Source organism: Chionomys nivalis, chromosome 6, assembly GCF_950005125.1.
Source record: "Chionomys nivalis chromosome 6, mChiNiv1.1, whole genome shotgun sequence".
In the NCBI taxonomy this organism is placed as follows: Eukaryota; Metazoa; Chordata; class Mammalia; order Rodentia; family Cricetidae; genus Chionomys; species Chionomys nivalis.
The window spans coordinates 15,329,484-15,349,896 of NC_080091.1; the positions used below are offsets into that span (position 1 = coordinate 15,329,484).

At 36.3% G+C, this 20,413-nt stretch overlaps 1 protein-coding gene across 8 annotated transcripts in view; it reads left to right on the plus strand.

Annotated features, from left to right (window-relative positions):
• Positions 1-18,480, plus strand: part of Ccdc85a (coiled-coil domain containing 85A) — a 182,536-nt gene extending 164,056 nt beyond the window's left edge. For 2 of the 8 annotated variants that reach the window (XR_009057266.1, XM_057772323.1), the window contains exon 4: positions 16,703-18,480. Coding sequence is in view for 5 of the 8 variants with exons in the window: in XM_057772323.1 (XP_057628306.1) it covers positions 16,703-16,792 (90 nt within the window). In the remaining 3 variants the exon portion in view is untranslated. Of the gene's footprint in view, positions 1-6,184; positions 6,320-9,594; positions 9,715-12,811; positions 12,911-16,702 lie in introns of those variants that run through there. The other 6 variants (XM_057772319.1, XM_057772320.1, XM_057772321.1 and 3 more) reach the window with 6 other exon arrangements.
• The last annotated feature ends 1,933 nt before the right edge of the window (positions 18,481-20,413 follow it).

Below are 20,413 nucleotides of genomic sequence, written 5' to 3' on the forward strand. Positions count from 1 at the left end.
GGACAGAAAGGGAAGGGGATGGAAGGAGAGGAGTGCCTGAATTGGCTTTGTTCTGTAGTCAAATTGATGACTATTTAAATGTCACCATAGAACCTTAATCCAGCAACTAATGGAAACAGAAGCAGAGATCCACAGGGGAACACTAGAATGAGCTCCCAAGGTCCAGATGAAGAGTGAGAATATGGCAAAGAGTTCAAGACCACTATGAAGTTACCCACTGAAACAGCTTAGCTGAACTAATGGGAGTCCACCAACTGTGGCCTGACAGTGAGGGAACCAGCATAGGACCAAACTAGGCCCTCTAAATGTGGGTGACAGTTGTATGGCTGGGGCAGACCGTGGGGCCACTGGCAGTGAAGCCAGAATTTATCTCTACTGCTTGTACCGACTTTTTAGAACCCACTCCTCCTCTTAACTATTCCCAGAACCCTTCATCACACTCCCTACCAAGTCCCTTTTTTTGTTTTGTTTTGTTTTCTGTTAAAAACCCATTGAATTTAGTTAAAGTTGTAGAGCAAGTCAGTGGAAGGTGGTCAATCCATCAGGTACCACACTCTTAAAGAAAACTGGTTATCTACACTACTATTCATGAATGTCAACAGCTCCTTAGCAAGGGGTAGAGGCTCCTGACCTCTCCATCCTCCATGCTGGAATGGTGACTGGCTTGATCTTACAGATTCTTGTGCAGGCAGCCATAGCCTCAATGAGTTCATGAGTCCAGAAGACATTGTTTCGTCCTAGTCCTCCTAACTTCTTGATCATAGAGTCTTCCAAAATTTCTCTGAGTCTGGGAGAAAAGGGGTAGGAGAGAGATGTTTAATTTATAGCTGAACAAATATTTCTCAGGCACTTACTCTCTGCACTTTGATGAGTTTTGAGTTTCTTGTTAACGACCTCCACTGAACAAAGAAGCTGCTCTGGTGCGAACTGGGAGCTGCACTAATCTGTGGGCATGGAGATATGTAGTTATAGGAAAAAATTGGGTGCTAGGTTCATTTAGAAAAATAATAGTGGGAGGTTTACCCTTGACCCTATTACCTCCTTAACAATGGGCTCTTGGCCAGATTTACAATGCCAGGCATTTCTTTTTTCCTGTGGAATGGGCCCTAAATCCAATTAGAGTATGGGTGGTTACACCCATCACATTTCTGCTCCTGCTGACCTCCTATGCATAACTTTCTTGGGTGGTCATTATTGTAGCTGACCGTTTTCATATCTTAGGAAGACTGTTGACTTTTCTCTCCTGGCAGACTATGGAGTGCTTCTGGTACTGTGAGAGCTAGCCAGGAGTGAGGAGGCTTCCTTGACAGCATAGTGGGTGTCTCCATGTCCTGTCACTAAAGTGTGTCTTCAACCAGAGTGTCTTACTATCAAGTTCTGGTGAACAGCTAAGAATAGTGGCAATAGTCTGTATTGTTTTGAGGGATATCTGGAAATGCTTTGATCAACAACTTGAAGGGAGGTAAACAAAAAATTTAAATACATTTTTAATAGATTTTAAAAACAGTTTAGGGCTGGAGAGATGGCTCAGTGGTTAAGAGCACTGCCTGCTCTTCCAAAGGTTCTGAGTTCGATTCCCAGCAACCACATGGTGGCTCACAACCATCTGTAATGAAGTCTGGTGCCCTCTTCTGGCCTGCAGGCATATACACAGACAGACTATTGTATATATAATAAATAAATAAATATAAAAAAAGAAAAACAAAACAAAATAAATAAAATAAAACATATAAAAAATAAATTAAAAAACAGTTTAGGTTTTCTTTGAATAAAAGCTTTTATGTATTGTCTTGAATACAAAGCAGGGAGTATCAGCATTGCTAAGTCTACGTATGTAAGAAAATCTTCTGGGTAGTCTGCCAAGATGATCCTCCAAGTCCGTCATCTAATCTGTACTTCTCTGTGTGTACAGCTTCCATTCTGGAGGACTTACCAATGGAGAATGGACAAAGACTAAGCAAGGTGCATTAGTCAATCAATCCTGAGGCAACCATAGTTGGTTTTCTATATTGATAGGAAGAATGGTTCTTAATTTTATTCTATATGCATTACTTCTGATAAGTGGGAGGCCTGTGGATATAAAACACTGCATTTAGATGTAGATATTTGTGTAGATGTATGCCTTGCTATATATTTTACTCCCCATGTGTCTATAAAAGCACATATCCAATATTCACATACATATATGTATTCAATAATAAGTCTGGTAGCTCACATTGCAGAATTTCATAGTAGAGTATAAAACTCAGGAAACATTATTTTGTAAATGCATTTTCCTTAATTAAAAATGAATCAAGGATTTTAGTGAAAGCTTTATTTTTTAGGCATTTTTTTCTGTATTACAGAGACTGCAAATCAAATTGTGAATAATTGTCTTTAGTGATTTGTGTTTTATCTAAGAGAATAATAGGTATTTTTAAATGATTTTATTATTTCTGTAAGGAATAATTAAACTATTGATTGACTCAAATTTGAGGAAAATAATGATTGTAATAAGAAGTTAAATTGTTTGTTTTACAAAATTGGCTTTTGTTTCCTTAGTTTGCATATGTAACCCCCTAAGAAAACTAGGAAAAGATGGTCTATTTTATCTTAGAGAACCTTGTGCATGTTCAGATAATGAGAACCATTCCCTAAAAGAGTCCTGGCTGGCAGTTAAATGACCTGATGTGGTTCTTGCATGTTGAATTCATGCTTAAGTACAGAGGAGTTTGAAAAAGACAGCAAACCTCTGACCCCTCAAATCCTTAGACTGTAGGCATGGGCTCCAGCAATAGCCACATGTTGTGGATTTGAGAATGGTTCCCACGTTTCTTCCTTTCTAAGCTAGTGAGGTAGAAGGCCCTAGATCAGACCAACTCATAAGAGCCAGGATAGCTTGAGCTTAAATATGAGCTACTTTATGTTTTCCAACCCTTTATTATTGAGATTAAGTCATTATTAGTGGATTAGTCTTATAATGAGAAGGTTTATTTCGTCTGGTTTGCTGAGAAACCTGGCATTATAGGGGTACGCCCTGGACAGTCCCTTTTGTCTTCCTCTTAGGTCTTAATTTTAACTTCTCCTTTATCACCAATTTCTAAAGCATCTTATTTTCTATACTCTGCCCCTTTCAGAAATGCATAGTGTTTGAGAGAATAAAAGCAAATCACCTCTTCTATTGAAACTTAAGAAGAATAATTTTTAGTTTGACTCTCATTCATTTTCTTTTCTCTTTTTATGTATATTTACCTTTTTATTGACTCGTGTTGCAGAACCATACATAGAAATTACATTAAGGATTATGTAGGAAAAGAATACATTTTTAAATTTCAAAAATTATGTCAATTTAATGGTAGTCCGACTACTGGAGGAAAATTATTACTGTATGGGGCAGTTGATGGCCATGTTGGTGGCAATAATTTCAGAGGTGGAAATGTTGAAGACCTCTTCTGTTTTGTGAAGTTGTCTTGAGAAACTTCTTTTTTTATTAATTAATTTATTTAATTATTAAAGATTTCTGCCTCTTCCCCACCACCACCTCCCATTCCCCCCCTCCCCCAATCAAGTCTTCCTACCTCCTCAGCCCAAAGAGCAAGCAGGTTTCTCTGCCCTGTGGGAGGTCCAAGGACCACCCACCTCCATCCAGGTCTATTAAGGTGAGCATCCAAACTACCTGGGCTCCCACAAAGCCATATGTGCAATAGGATCAAGAACCCATTGCCATTGTTCTTCAGTTCTCAGTAGTCCTCATTGTCCGTTATGTTCAGCGAGACCGGTTTTGTCCCATGCTTTTTCAGACCCCGGCCAGCTGGCCTTGGTGAGTTCCCGATAGAACATCCCCATTGCCTCAGTGTGTGGGTGCACCCCTCGCGGTCCAGAGTTCTTTGCTCATGCTCTCTCTCCTTCTGCTCCTCCTTTGGATCGTGAGACTTCAGTCCAGTGTTCCAATGTTGGTCTCTGTCTCTGTCTTCTTTCATCGCCTGATGAAGGTTAATATTCAGGAGGATGCTTATATGTTTTTCTTTTGTGGAATATATACATATTAGAGTACTACTCAGCAGTAAAAAACAATGACTTCTTGAATTTTGCATACAAATGGATGGAAATAGAAAACACTATCCTGAGTGAGTTAAGCCAGACCCAAAAAGAGGAACATGGGATGTACTCACTCATATTTGGTTTCTAGCCATAAATAAAGGACATTGAGACTATAATTCGTGATTCTAGAGAAGCTAAATAAGAAGGTGAACCCAAAGAAAAACATATAAGCATCCTCTTGAGAAACTTCTATGGTGGATATGCTGGCAAAAGGCTGAGATTCCTTGTTGGTGTGAATGAAGGGCAAAAGGCTGTAGCTGTCCCAGAATGCATTTTTCCAGAGACCTAAATTCTAAAACAAGTGTTGCCATAAGTTAACAAATCAAGAATTCTGATTCTCCAGAGGCACCTTTTTCTTCCTTAAAAGGGTTCCTTAAAATATCATCAAGTTAGAGATCCTATTATAGATTTCATGGATAAGGTAACATTTTACTATAAAGCACAAATCCTGGCGTTAACTTTAGCCCTGCATGATTTACTTACTTAACTGGAACTAAAATATTTAAGGTCTGAGAGATGTCTAAGTCATGGAAATCACCAAATCCAGATGACTTGGGAAAGTACCTATAAAATTTGCATTTATATTTAATGATCCTCTCAGAAATAGAACTGATTAGTGTGGGTGGGAGATAAAATTAAAGCTATCAACCATTTTATAAACTGATAAATATAATTATTTTGAAAATCAAATGAGTTAGATGTCTACATATGAGATAAGTAACAAAAGAATGATTTTTACATCGGTATTGCATGCTGAAGTGAGTGTAGAATTTTCTGGTACATATGAAGAGCAGAGTGTGTCCGACTTGGCATGTGTCCCTGGTGATGACTTCACAGACTGAGTCCAGGGTTTGGGGGATCAGCTACTGTAGACAATTGCTGTCTTTGACTTAAGACCATGGTGTATTTTCCTCTATTGTCCCATAAAGTTACAGTGAGAATGACACCAAAGCGCTAGCTTTCAGGAAATGGAAATGAAAACTAAAGTATTTTGTAAAATTCCTTTTACTTTTGAGGGTATAATTACATTACTTCTCCCTTACCCTTTTTCTGTTCAAACTCTCTCATATATTCCTTGTTTTCTTTCAAATTCATGGCCTCTTTTCATTAGGTTTTGTTACATGCACATATGTATACATGTATATGTTCCTAAATATAACATAGTCAGTCGGTATAATGTTACTCATATGTATGTTTTCAGGTGTTGGAAGACCAATTGTTGGTATAGTAGACAGGCAGAGTGGATGGGGAAAGATCATGAGACCTCAGCCTTACAATAGAGAACTAAAACATTTTATTCCCAGTTCCAGTCTCTCAGAATTCACCTCCTCATGTCTAGAATGGTATTATTGGGAAAACGTTTGGTTATTTTTCCTTGGGACATAGTAGCTTTAGGAAGAAAAAGACACCATGTTCTAATAAGTTCATTTGATTCTGATCATTTTTTAAATATATTTATACAGGTTGGTCATGCAGAAAATCTGCAATTTCAGGAAACTTATTTTGAGAATTTTCTTTTGTTAATTTGTATTATTCCTACTATCAATTAGTATAGAAATTTGAACATTGCTTATCTAATAGAAATTTGGCATTGAAAAGTTATTTTAATGCCTCTTAGGACTTTATAATTTTCCTATGCAGCAGTTTTTGTTTAGAATTTGACATTTTATCAGTTTAATTTCCAATTTGTATTTGTTACTAAGCATTCATTTTGCTTCAAACTATATTACTAAAAATTTCTGTTAAATTCAGAAGTTCCACAGTTTATATATCTGGAAGATTTGTGATAATTTTGTTCCTAGTGAGTGAAATCTGTGAAATGACATGATTTAAATATCTTAAGTACTTTTCTTTAATTTCACCTTTATCATCTCCTTTTGATAGCTTGAGTGTGCAGTTGTTATTGACTAAGTGACATCACTATTAGTTTCAACATAAACTTCTGATTGTCACCTTGAACTTCCCCCAGATCCAGGTGCATGCCATAGCTTGCCATTGTGGTCATTGTGCTTCATCTCATTAAGCTTCTTATTCTGTCTGCTTTCTTGAGTCTTGGGAAAGAGTATTTTTCTGAGTGATTGTACCATATTGTTCCAAATATAAGGCCACCCAGAATAGAAGTCAACCTCCAACTAGAAACAGCTCAAATATGGAGAAAGGCTGGGGGCCCAGAGCCCAGCGGGTCTTGCAGTGGTGGCAAGGGTGCCGAGGAATAGGACGATGCCTGCCCTCTCTCCCGGTGAGTGAAGATGAGCCAGTTGTCTGTATTTGCTTGTGTATAACCAGACGGCCTCTGTGGCTAGAGGAATCTCTATAATTGGGGCAGTGGGTAGATAATGTCTGTACACATGGAGGAAGATGGCTGTATGGGGAGGGGGTAGATGATGACATGGAGGAAAGTTGCTGTGTGCGGAGGGGCCAGGAAGGCAGGAGTATAATCTTTTACCTCTTTCCAGTTGTCTTAATTTATTCTGAGCCAGGGGTCAAGGTTGATCAAGCCCAACTACACAAAAAGACAAAAATGCCTTCAGGAAAAAGAAATAAGAGTCCAGGTGCATCCAGGCAGTCTAGAAAATTATCCCTTGCCCATGCACTGGTGACTGGAGGTATTTGCATATTGTATGTGTTTGCAGCATTTCTTCATATGTGGTTTGAACGCAAGCAACTCAAGATCAAATCATATGTCCTATTTTCTTAAGGCTTTCTACCTTTAAATTCCTTGTTTTCAGAGCCAGTCTTGTATAGTTTAAGTAAGAGACCTTAATCTTATTGAAACAAGCTCTGAGAGACTCTTCGGTATTATTTGTTGTACTGCATTCTACTCAGTAAGACATTAAAAACTAGTTTAGCCAAAATATATAAGTCAACCGAGAGTACCCACTAAATGAGCCTTCGTAATTCTCCAAATTCCTCAGAAGCATTTAGATAGCTGAACTTCTACTCTGTTAGAGGAGACAGAGTGAGATGCTGGATTCTAGTGTTACAATCTAGAAAGTCATTTAGTACATTTGGTATTAATCTTTACTACGTATTTGGTTACTTTTGGGCCTTCAAAACAGAGAGATTTAATACACATACATACATACACACACATGTATAATATTTGGGGAAGGAGGGGGAGAGGGAGGGAGCACGGGAGCACACCTTAATCCTTCTGGATGATTACTAATACATGCCCTCAAAGCTAATTTAAAGTTAAAAGTTTTGAAAGATAATAAATTTTCCCCTAAAAGTGAGAGCTTATTGTAATCATTTTCAAAGAAAACTAGTAAGCCAGGTGGTGGTGGTACATACCTTTAATCCGATACTCAGTAGTCAGAGACAGACAGATCTCTTACAAGTTTGAGGTCAGCCTGCTCAACAGGGGGAGTTCCAGGACAGCCAAAGCTACACAGAGAAACCCTGTCTCAAAAAGGAAAAAAAAAAAGGAAATTAATAAAAGTGTTTACGTGTTTATTTCTTAATAGCTATGATAAGTAGAGGACTCTCTCTAAGTTCAAGCAATCCCAGCTGGCCCAGATGATTAGGTTTAAAGACAATATTAATGCTGATTTTCAAATCTTTATTAAGTCAAATTGTTTTTAAAAACAGGGGATCCCTACCCAAGCATGCCATTCCTAAAGTACCTGTCTATTGGGTACATGTGGAAAGAGAATCTTTAAAGATAAACTGTGCATAGAAGGGGGTTAAGAAAGGAAACGGCAGGATAGTAACACACATGGCAATATTTATTGTCTTGTGCCTCAGATCACCAAGCAGAAAAATAGTGCACTGTTCCAAATGGAAGGCGAGCTGAATGCACACACCCTAAACGTGCTTTTCTGAAAGAGTTGCTAGGATGATACCAGCGGGGGAGAACTGTAGACAAACAGTGTCACTCAGGAAGAAGAGTGTCATTGCCACTCATCCAGTTTGGAATCACTTAATCTAAAGAGAAAATTTGTATACAGTTTAGGGGCTGGAAAGATCTGTTTTCCAACTATCATTAAATCTCAGGAAATTGCCTTGTTATTATACATATCAGTGTTAATATGTCTGATTTAAGTTACAAACCCAGAAAAGGCAAACTTAATAATTTAATTTTCAAGAGGTTTGGGGGGGGGACTTTATATTTAATAAACCTATTTCTTTACCTGCTTTTAATGTAAGACTTTGTAGCAACCAAGGAGAGAAGCTAAAGAAGTATAACAATGTCTCATTGGACCTCAGCCTATTCCTTGCAGTTAGTTTGTGTGGGAGGCAGGAGCAGTTAGATTGTATAGTTTTGTAGCTTATCCTTCATAGAATTGTTGGAAGTAATGTAGAGCCTTGAGCTATGGTACGGAAGGTAATGACAGCAACAAGAGAAGGGATGTAATATTCCAAATTTTACGGGTTGTTAAATTTTATGTGAATTGCATTGGATGCATATGGCGTGTAACTATGACTATTGCTGTGTGCAGCTTGGCCTCCACTCCCTGAAAATGTTCACCATGGACAATCTCCTGTGGTTGTTATAATCTAATGTCCCAACACTGTTGTCTCTCCCTTTATGAATTTACATTGCACCTTCAGTGGTTCCTACTACTTAGGAAGATTTTTTTTTTTAACAAGACCAACTAACATCACTCATTAATCTATTAGTTGTGGCTAAATCTGTAGGGTTTTTTTTTTTTTTTTGATGGGCAGAAATTAAAATTCTTCAGGTCCCTTAAGAATAAAATGCGCCACAAAAATACAGATTTGGAAATTTCCCCCTGCTACTTTCCTAAGAGAAGATAATTGTTGCTCTTTTTTTCCTTGTTGATCCATTATTAGCCTTTTCTCAATCAATATTCAGAAAACCTGTAGACCCCTGAGAGGATGTCCTAGGTGACTATGGCTCACACAGGTTTAATTAATCATTTCTCACCCACTGAGTTGAAGAATAATTAATTAACAAATATGTAACTTGTATATATTTTGGTTTTCATTTTAACAGAGGCTAGGAAATGAATACCTGCTTGAGGAAATGTTTAGCAAGTAAAGCCTTTTTAAAAATGTTCTGTTATTATAGGCCTTTCCCTCAACAAGGTTTTTGCAAGAGACACAATTTCTCCAGTGTAACGGTGTTATGTGTTAGTGTTTTCCTGAGACCTATGAACTCTGACATTTGACCTGCTGAGTAAATGTGTTTCACTTCGCTGTGTAGTAACTCATGAATTCCTTGCTCTGCAGGTCTTTAAGTTTCAAACATCAGTCTTGAAATGTTCTTGATGGCCATTCCTTTTGGGTATTGCACTCTTTGGTAAACTGAACATGGCATCCAGACGTTTATGGGGATGGTTTCTGTTTTCACATCACTCAAGTACAAGTGTATCGCAATGAGTAGAATGAGCGTGTTTTAGATAGGCTAAGAAAATTGAGGGGGAGGTGATAGAAAAAAATAATAAAATGGCTATTGCTCATTTGATAGTGAAACTGCATATTTAATGGCATCTGTATGGTTATAAACGACTTTTGTTTTAATAACAAAGTTGTTGGTTTTCTACTAAGGGTTCTTTTAGGTTGTCATCAGGGACTGAAGGGAGTAACAGTTCCCCCAACTCTCCAGCTAGCTTCAGTGGACATACCACATCTTCTCAGCAGCCTGAACCTGTGGTACATTCTCTTAAGGTAACCAATTGTGTGCAACCATTTCTCCAGAACCTCAGTTGTGTCGTGGTTTGTTTGCTGTAGTCTGGCAGTCCTCAGTCTTGCTATAACCATAGATACTTTATTTTTAATCCCCTTTTTCGGTGTAACTTTTTAATCTGTGTGATTTTAATTTGTGAACTGACAGTGGGCTTGAGTGTGCAAGGTTAAATATCTACTTTTGTTATTCTGTTTGAGTAATGTGATACGTTTCTATCTGCATTGAAACTGAAGTCTGTTGTGCATGCATATCCATGTGAAAATAATGTTACAGGGTTTCTCTGTGCAATGCTTATGGCATAGATGTCACCACACATATGGCATTAGTAAGACTGTCAATGTGAGGAAGGCAGTTGAAGTTATTACATGGTTATTATTCAGTGACATTCTTCTATTAAGTCTAATTAAGTCTTTAAATCCCAGTTACTGTTCCTTAATAGGTACATTAGAAAAAATAAATGCTCTCTAGTTTTGACTTTTACTTCAGATTCAATGGTGACAATGAAAATTTGGGCAAAATTAATAATTTATTTCATTAACTAATGATGTTTTCTAGTAAATAAAATTATTAAGTATTATAATTAAAATTAGTATTAAATAGTTTAAATGATTACCTAAGATTATAAAGTGATTTTTATACAGGCAATAGAAATCACCTTAAGAACTGAGATATTTACTAAGTATGAAATACTGTCCTTCATATAAGCTCATATTTTGAACAGTTTTAACCAACTTTATCTGAACCATAAAGCAGTTAGAGGACTTAAGATTAACTTTTGTCATATAAGCTTTCTAACTCTTCTTAAAATTATTTCACTTACTTAAAATTATTCTGACTTACTATCAAAATAAAGTTGACCTTTTTGAGAGTATGCCAAAGCCTGGTACGCAGATAAATTGATGAAAATCTCAAAGACCACTTTGATTTTTGTGATTTAACTTCAACGAGAGATTTAGCTCTCAGTATATTTTGCTTTGCTTAATAGAAAATGAATTCATGTTCCTCAAACATGTACTGATTGCAGATGAGAGCAAGTAAGAGCACCATGCTGGTGGCTACTGTCAGTGCATTAGACTCCTGCTTTAGGAGAAAACACAACCCGCAAACTGAGTGGAACAGGTGAAAAGTAACAGCAAGGTTTTAGGGCCCTTTTCTGCCTCTGACAGATGTGGGCTTAGTGACTGATCAGGACTTTCCTCTCTGGATGAGTTTTAGGGTGAATTAGGCACCAGCCCTCTGAAAGCATTTTAGAACTGGAAAAAACCCACAGATCAGCTTCAACTTTATAGCAGTTCAGATTTTTTTTTTCTTGAAAAATTTCCAAAAGCAACACCTTGCCCTGTTACTCAAACTCTTTGAAAGCCATTTCAACCTGCTGCCTTTTTGAATGTCAACTGTGACATTTAAATTCAATGCACATAGTGAAACACACTGAAATGTCCTAACTTCTCCGTGCAACTTTGAGTGTGACCTGGAAGGACAGGAATGGCAAGAAAAGGACCCTTAATTTCCTATGCAATGAGTCTCTAATTTCTGTGTAAAATGTTGTCTGGAGATAGGGTGGGTTTACCAGGAAACACATGGTTTCCTTCGTGGGTGGGTGGTGAGACTAAGCAGGCAGAAATCTTTAGAAGATCGGAAATATCCAAAGTGCTCACTACTGGGAATTTCCATGTCAGGAGAAGTACGTGCAGACATATACCTTGGAAAATACCTCGTAAGATCAGTATGCAAAATAATATGACAATAGAAAATGTTTCTGTTCCTCCCTTTTGATACATTTGAAAGAAAACACCAGGCTTTAATGAACACTGGGCCTGTTTTGTTGGGAAATGTACTAAATCTGTGAGAGAAGCTGGTCCATTTTAATAAAAGTATGTTTCCCTGGCTCTAAAGTATATGATTGCTATTAATTGCAGCTTAATTTAGTAGAGATGAACTGATTTGAAGTACACGCTGTTTTGAGGTGTATTACAAATTGAATGTTTAGGCAGATGTTCAAGGGGATCTTTACATTTTTAGGCTGAAGTGATTTTGTCTCAGTATGTAAAGAATGGTTATAAGGCTAGTATCAAGAATTTCAAAGAAAGTGTTGGAATCAGTATGGTGATAATGAGGAGATTTTGAATATGACTATTACAAAATTAAACTTAGTCTTAGTGTTTATGAACTTGACATGGAGACTCTAATTATTCATGGTACTAATTATTACGATACCCCCTTAGTTGTGGCCTTCCTGACCACGATGACAATAAAAATAAGCTATTTAGTAAGTCCTAGTCCGGGGTGGATGCTGCAGAATAAGGATTAATTTTTATGCCACATCAATGCTTTGGCTTGCAAACCACTCCAACAGTGACAAATGGAACCCTTCTGTACCACAGGCTGTTACTACATGAAAATGTTGGCATTTAAAAAGCAATATATTTGGCCTATTTAGGGACATTTTAGAGAAGTAGAAACATAGGCCAACAAACATGTTTAAAAGATAGCTAAAGCACACTTTGCTCAAATGAAAAAACATCGCAAGCATTGCCTGAATATTTTCAGTATAAGAAGTCATGAAGTATTTCTCTTTAAGATCTGTCTCCACACTCCTTTCTTTGGCACTAGACCAGGCAAGAACACTGAACCCATAGTGTTCATCTGCATACTTCATATGCATATTCTTTTGTGGCCATCTTTTCTATAGGCCTTGTCTACATATCACTTGGACCATTTGGCATATAATTAATTGTATTCACTGTTGCATTGGAGCAAGAGTTATTGACTATACCCTAAATGACTCACACTACTAGATATCTTAATGACTAAATTAACTGCACCTAATTATTTTAGACATTAATGAATTCAATTGACTATAAGTGATATAATAGATTGCTTTGAAGAGCCACTTGAAATAAATCAAAAGAATGCATTCCAGGTTTCAGATTAAAAAACTAGATTTTGCCATATATGAACCTATTCTGATATGGGAGAAAACTTAAGATTTGACAAAGCTGAGGTCCTTGATGGTGTTATCATAAACTGACAGATTTTCCCCATGTGAAATTTGCTTTTCTTTTTCAATAAATCCAGGTCTTGGATGTTCAGGAAACTATAGACCGTCAACAGGGTAAAGAGTATGACCATGACCTTAGTGAGACAGAAAAAGCTATAGTCAGAGAAATGTGCAATGTAAGTCTGATGTGCTTGATTGTGTATTCTGTGTTACAGCCTTATCACAGTTCAATTATTCCTTTAAGAATATCTACTTTGAAAATTGCTGGCCAAATGTCTATACATTTTTTTACATGAAAATAAAACAATTGCCCTTGTTTTTATTTTCAGTTTGTTTTATTGCAAGGATATTCATACAGTCATGCTGAAAAACACCAAGATCAGTGGGTTCGGCAATATAGTGCTTGCCCACTACATGAAAAGCCCTGGGTGTGATCAGAAATGATCAGTCAGTTCTGCATTCCAGAATGACCTTTGAACATTTTTAGCTATTGAATTTAAGACATTTTAAAAGGAAGAAAAACTTATGATGAATAACCCCTCAAACCAATTACTTTTCTAGCTAATATTTACTTGGTTCATAGATGAGATATGCACCCTTCATATCATACTAAGTATTGTCTTCATGTTTCGTAGCCAACTCAAACTTCGACACTGGTAAGGAAAAATAGGTGCACCAATGGGATAGATGAATAAAAATCTATCCACAAAGTTAGAGAAATTAGTTAAAACTTGACAATGTAATATTTAATATTTAATAATAAATAATAATATTTAATCAAGAATACAGTCATGCAACTTTGAAGAGGTAAATGAATTATTATAGAACAATGCATTTGTTAAATATAACAAGCCGTGCTTGAGCCTTAATTTTAATTGACTTTGTGTTGTTGCATTGTGTTTTTATCCTCACATTTTAGGCTTGTATCCTAGAATAGCAAACTTGTTTAGAAATCCCTTTTAGCTTTACATGTATTGAGTTCATATATTCTCCAATCTGGTTCACCACCTCATGATATTTCTGGAATCCAGTAAATGATCTCTAAGTCCCATGGGCATTTTATATGTGCTGAGGTGAGAAATTTCAAACCTCTTGCTTGCCTGCATTGTGGCTGCTTTCATTTTGCAATCTTTTCCAAGCACTTTTCATTGCTACATATCTGTTGTTTGGTTTTAAATGATCATGGTTCTACATATCATTTCCTAAATATACTACTGTTCACCCGCTGTAGCTTTTCAACTTGTGCTTAAGATCTTTCCATTTGAACATTTATCCTATAAATTTATAGCTTTGAGACATAAGCCTAGGGATCTTATTGCTTCTCATTTATTTACTGTTAAAATGGAAGTAAAATTCAGTTTATAGGTACTTTAGTACTGGGAGAGAAGCACACAAACCATCCTCTGGTGGCGTCTTAGAAGTGTGGGGAGCTCCCTAATTGGATTTCTCTATTTAACACCAGTTACAGGTTATTTGGATGTATCACCTTGGCCAAGAGCCCCAACACTCACATTATACATTTGAAGGGATTAAGATCCCAAAACAAAGCTACTTGCTCAAAGTGACTAGGGAACTTTGTTTAAGATCATTCCATTTGACCGTTTAATTTATCCTATAAATTTACAGGTCAATGTTTTAGCCAGGTCTCCTTTGAGGAGCAGCTGTTTTTAACTCTCACCATAAAGAAAACTTCCTGAACATGTTTTGGGATGATGATTTCTTTTTGTTGATCTTTTTGTTTGCCTTAAAAGGACACTATATTCTCATGATCTTTTAATTGTACAACATTATAAACTCAATTCACCCATCTTATTTAATTTTATAGTTCCTCTCAGGTCTCTTTTTCTAATTGTCCATGTTTGTAATTTGTCCCTATATTACAAAAAGAAAATGAAAACCAAACCTTAGCTCTGGTTCGTAAACACTCACTTAGAAACAATTTTAAATAGCACCATTATAAATTGCATAGCCCTCAGCTGTTACACAGAGAAACCCTGTCTCAAAGCAACAGCAACAACAAAAAATCACATGGTCACCAAAAGCACACAGTAAGTACTGGAGAATAATCAAAGTGTAGGTAATAAGGAAAGAAAATTATAAGGCAGTTTCATAAATAATCTTTCTGGAAAGTAGGTAACAAAGATTAGACTTCATATTTTAGGATTTACAAATCTTATAATGTCACAGAATTGTGTGTGATATTATAAACTTAATAAGTTTCTGAAAAAACTCAAGGTAATGGTAATTTTGTCAGTTTCTGATATTCCTCCTAGACATCAGCTTACCAAAAAGACTCTTATTCACATACTATCACACTGTTTAATGAACAGTTAGTTGGTTCGCTTCTAAGCATAAACATACTGCCATCTGAGAACTGTAACTATCATCTTTAGTAATCTTGTCATCTTAGGCCTGTCTGAAATCTTCCAATGACAACTGAAATACTTGGTCATCTCAGTCCCACTCTGTGTACAGCCCTGTTCTGTTTCTCATCAATGTAGTACCCCCTTAGTGTCATTGCTTTATTCCAGAGTTCTGTCTTCGTTAGGAGTTTCCTTTCTCTCATTGTAATACCTGGGTGTGGCCCATTTGTTCCACAATTCAGTAACTAAAGAAGAGTTTCACTTTTAAGTTGCAACAGCCAGTGTTCTTACATAAGCAGTTATTCTATGGTCTTCAGATAGATCCCTTGCTTCCAAATCAGATATTCAAACATTCTGGGTAGAATTGATTCTATTTATGGGCTGAATAGGGTAAATGCATGACATCTTTTGAGACTTTCTTGGCTTCCTGTGTATGGCTGAAGCTGTCCATTGCTATAAAATTCTATTCCCTGTATTTAAAGGCGATATCCAAAATTACCCTTTAAGGGTAATATGCTGTTTCCCTATGCAGTGGTGACTCTCTTAATCCCACTGTCTTGGAAACGAAGAAAATCAGAAGTCTCCGTGTATCACTGTAGATGGTAATCATTGTCCCTAGTGAATCTACTTCTAATTGAAAGCAAAATAAAAAGAGATAGTCTCTCTGTTGCTAATGAACTACTGGCTTTGTGTTCATACTAGAGCACCATAAATTTGTGTGAAATTCATCAGGTTAAACACAGTCCTCACAGTGAATAGTCTAGGTATTACGGTATTATATGCACACTGTGTGTATACATGCATCTGCTTATTACAGTTACTACTTTTCTATTGGAATTTTTGTTGACCTCAATAATTTAATACTCATGTTATTCTTAATATTACCCATTTTCTAATATCTATTAAAAATGGCCCATGTTTTAACAGGTTGGAATTGTATTTCTTTCAGTCATTTCTGAATTTCCTTAACACCATGTTTAGTTGCTTTCTGTTCTGGAAATGAGCAAATTCCCCAGTAGCTTGTTACTTGAAATTCATGACAACCACATATACTCCTCTGCAAAAATCAGAAAACCAAAATTAGAATATTAAGACTTAATGTGGCTCAAGAATGCAAATTCTCTTTTCTAAATGAATTAGACATTTTGTATCTTCTGTTATAGATATGTGCTAGAGGAACCAGTCTGCTCTTTTAACCAAGGGCTCTTTATTCTATATGCATATTTAAATCACTTTGGGAACTTTAAATAAAAATACAGATACCAGTGCTCTTCTCTGCCAGTGTCCTCAAAACTTCTGCAGGTGGGAATTATTGCTAAGCCAGAAAGTTGAGGACCACTCAGATAGCAGGGGGAGATGTCAAGTCTCTATAATATTAGCTCTGGATGCCGGCGGGTGAGGTATAGAATCCCAGTTCTAGAAAAGTCCTAGTGTTCTAGAAACTCTCATCACCATGCTTTACTTTGTGTTTGAACCCATTCGTGTAGAGTTTGTCTTGTCTTTGCACCTATCTTTGGTCCTCTCCCAGTCCCCCTGAAACTCATGCATCTGTTTCTGTAATACAGCACATAAGATGCTTATTTCTTTCTTTTTTTTTCTTTTAAGGTTGTGTGGAGGAAACTTGGAGATGCTGCAGGCTCATGTCCTGGAATTAGGCAACATTTGTCAGGAAACCAGTACAAAGGGCCCATGTGAGAAGCACTTCCTTCAAACATGAAATCATCACTACCAGAAAATAAAGAAAAGAAGAAAAAGAGAAAAACATCGGTTCCTACAAAATGGGACTCATGGCATCACATGGAGTGATTGTACATTGCACATATCTTCCCTCTAAACCCTTCAGTGCAACTTCCCTCATAAAGCTAATACGTGCTATACTCCTCACTTTAGTGTTCACAGCAGTCTCAAGGTAGCTTCAGAAAACCATTGTTTTCATATCAATATTTTCATGACAACTGAAATGTTTTCAGCTCTCCATATCTATGATTGACACATTGGGTAGTCTGCATGGTTGGATGAGTCCAGTAGCGCCTCCATGGCTTTGATAGAGGTGGTTTATTGTATCTAATAGCGGGGGACTTTTGTACTGTGTGGAAGAGGTATTTTCCAGCATACGAGACTAGGTTGGGAAGCTCCCTCTTGTATTTTGATTGAGGAAGTTTGCTTCCTAATGCATAATTAGTTGGATGCAAGATAATATTTGATTTCTGTTTTGAACTTTGAGGTGCTAAAATATCACAAATTATTTTACCAGCTAGAAAGGTAGTAGGAATTTTAGAGTGCTTATCAGAGAGTATCATTTTTTCAACTGGTCAGAGTAGATATTCTAATTTTGATGGGTTGTTTATAGAGGCAGGTCTTAGGGACACACCACCCTTCATATATATTCAGCATACCAATGTCAACTAACAACAAAACAAATGTAATTTTTCTAAGTGTTTCGAGTTGTGAGATTGTCTATTTCTACAATTTAGTTTCTAGACTTGCTGTATATTTAATAAACTTTATGTAAAATTTAAAATATTGCACTGAACTTATGAAACAAAAGCTTTCTTTGCCTATTTACTGCAGCTATCTAATGTTTTATGAAATTAACGCATGTCCATTATTGAGGCTAAAAGCTCCGGTTCAGATCGCTTGAGCTGTGCTAGCTTTGCTTAGTTTTCTTATTTTTGGTATACATATATAATATTAGAATGTGTGTACTGGAAATGCTGTGATAGATATTTTGTGTTTATCTAAACGCAATGATAGTTTCTTGTATGGATGTGCAAGAGGCCTGTGACAGAATGCTGTTTTTACTATAGTTTAAGATTATAAAAGTAGGGATGCAACAATTCCTGGGTATCTTATGACTTATGATTTGATTCAGTCAAAATTCTTTGTTATTTTTAGATGGTCTTATTGTATACTATATTAATGGTTATTGGCAGGGGGATGAGAAAGAATTTTGTTGTAGTAAAAAGTATAATTATGATTTTAATAACTGTCCTCTGAAATACTTTTCTAAAATATTTTTTCTGAAAATACATACAAATTCATTTACTATAGAAGGATATTTCCAATTACCATAATGGTTATAATTTAAGACTCTTCCTTTAAAATGTTATTTGTTTAGTGTCTAAGAGAAAATTGTTTGCTCTGTGTACACCTTCCCTCATAGAGGCATCCCTCGATTGCTGTCCTCCTACAATCAGAAGACATTTAAACAAGTTTTGTGCTTGCAGCAGAGCCTGCAGTAGCAGATACAAAGGACACTGGTCTTTTGACAAAATACTTCTGTAAATTTTGATACTGTATTAAAACTATTTTTTTAAAGTTCCACATAAAATTGAGTATTAAGTATATGTGTTCATCCTAGCAACAGTAATAAATTATTTAATCTCACAGTACTTTTGTCTGTTTTGAAATGTTTCTCTTTAATGGAGTAGATTTCTAATTGTCAATGAATACCATTCTGCTTTGTGTGATTGAGGAAATAATAGTACCATAGAGGATTAAGTATAGAAAAAAGGCATATTTTTAAATACACGAACAAGAGACCTAATAGTTAGAGACATCATAATTTACACCATTGTCTATTACAGTGTCTGGGATGATTATTTAGTGACAGTTGAAATTTTGTATTAAAATCCCTACTCTTTATAAACATACTTGTAAGGGAAATACTTAAATAGCTTTTTAAACAATTAAAGTTATTTTACACATTTGGGGAAAAATATACAATGGTACACAAGACTTCTCAGAAGATGGCAAAATAAGGCTTCCTAAACTGAGCATTACTCAAGTTTTAAACAGCAGAGTACATTGACCACAAGTGGTACTTAAAAGCTCATTTTAATAAATTTGCTATCTAACCATTCCTGCAACAAAGGCCATATACGTATCTCTGTAGTACCTTTAGCTGAAGTGCTACTGATAGACTAACAATCACAATCTGACTCCTAATGAATGCCTTTCTCATTTTTAGCACATGCTTAAAGTCCAGTAGAAGTTCAGACCATCTCTTATGACAGTTCAAGAGTTCAATTGGTAATGATTGCCCCTTAGTTCAGTGAACACTTTGTGAATGCCTACCACTGCCGTAAAGCATTGGTTCTCAAGTCATCGCTCTTAGGATGTCAAGACATGCAGGGATGAATGTATCTGCAGTGTCAGCAGGAGCTCCCATTATCCTGGATACCTAAAATAGGATTGTCTTACACATCGATTTCACTTGATCTGAAGAAAGAGCCCCCGAGTGCCTTCCAGAGTTCTCAGACTCTGCATGCTGTAATAAACTTCTTGCTGCTGCATCCTCTCTCAACCTAATGGAGAAACTAGCAAATCTTGGCATTCACTCCTGTAAAACTTCCTATAAACTAGCTTATCAAAGAGGATCACCAACAAGATCAAGACAACTGTGAAGAAATCATATATTGATTTCTAAAGAATCAAACTTCTCTACTGTTTTTAAGACAGCATATTTGTCTGAACAATATGAGATTTCCACACATAATTTTTTTTCTGTAAAAACAGCAGTCTCTTAGGTTCATCCTCAGATAAGGAAGAAATAAATATCTGTTAGAGAAGAGAGAACAGCCGCATTGGTCAAATCTGTGTTAAAATCTGTAGACCCACTAAAGATCAGAATAAACAGTGTTTGACTTTAGATGGGCCAATGTTGAACATGCAAATTCAGAATTTGACTATAATTAGTTCTGTGAGTGTGAAGAACTTTACTGAGTCTCAATACCCCCACACACTGACGAGAAATAACACTTACACTGCTGAGTCATTTTAAGGGTCTTACTGTGTGTGCTGAGTATCATGGTCAATAGATAGTACATGAAGAATAATGTAATTTCACTGGGACACAGAAGCCTAGACATATAGGATATGGTAGTAGCATTGGGCTGGCAAAGAAAAGCATCGGAACTTGAGTGTCTGTCTACCCACTATCACATAATGACATTCTTAATGAGGACATTATAGCTGCACAATTATATACTATCACATTCTAATTTTTATATATCATCCAACCTACAAATCTTATATGGTAACTGTATTATAGTCACAAGAGTCTTATTTCTGATTCTGATTCCTATCAATGAATATTATTATTTTAAGATAAGATCTGCAATTGTAATTTTATTCATGTCTCTGGGGGAAAAAACATCATGATAAATATTTCTAATTCATGATGGCAGAACCTTCTATTGGTTCCTCTTTTGCTCAGACCTTAAAATGGTTTAAAAGCCATTTTAATAAATCCATGATCACACTACAGCAGATGAAACAATATGCCCAGAGACTAGTATTAAGTTTCATAAGAAA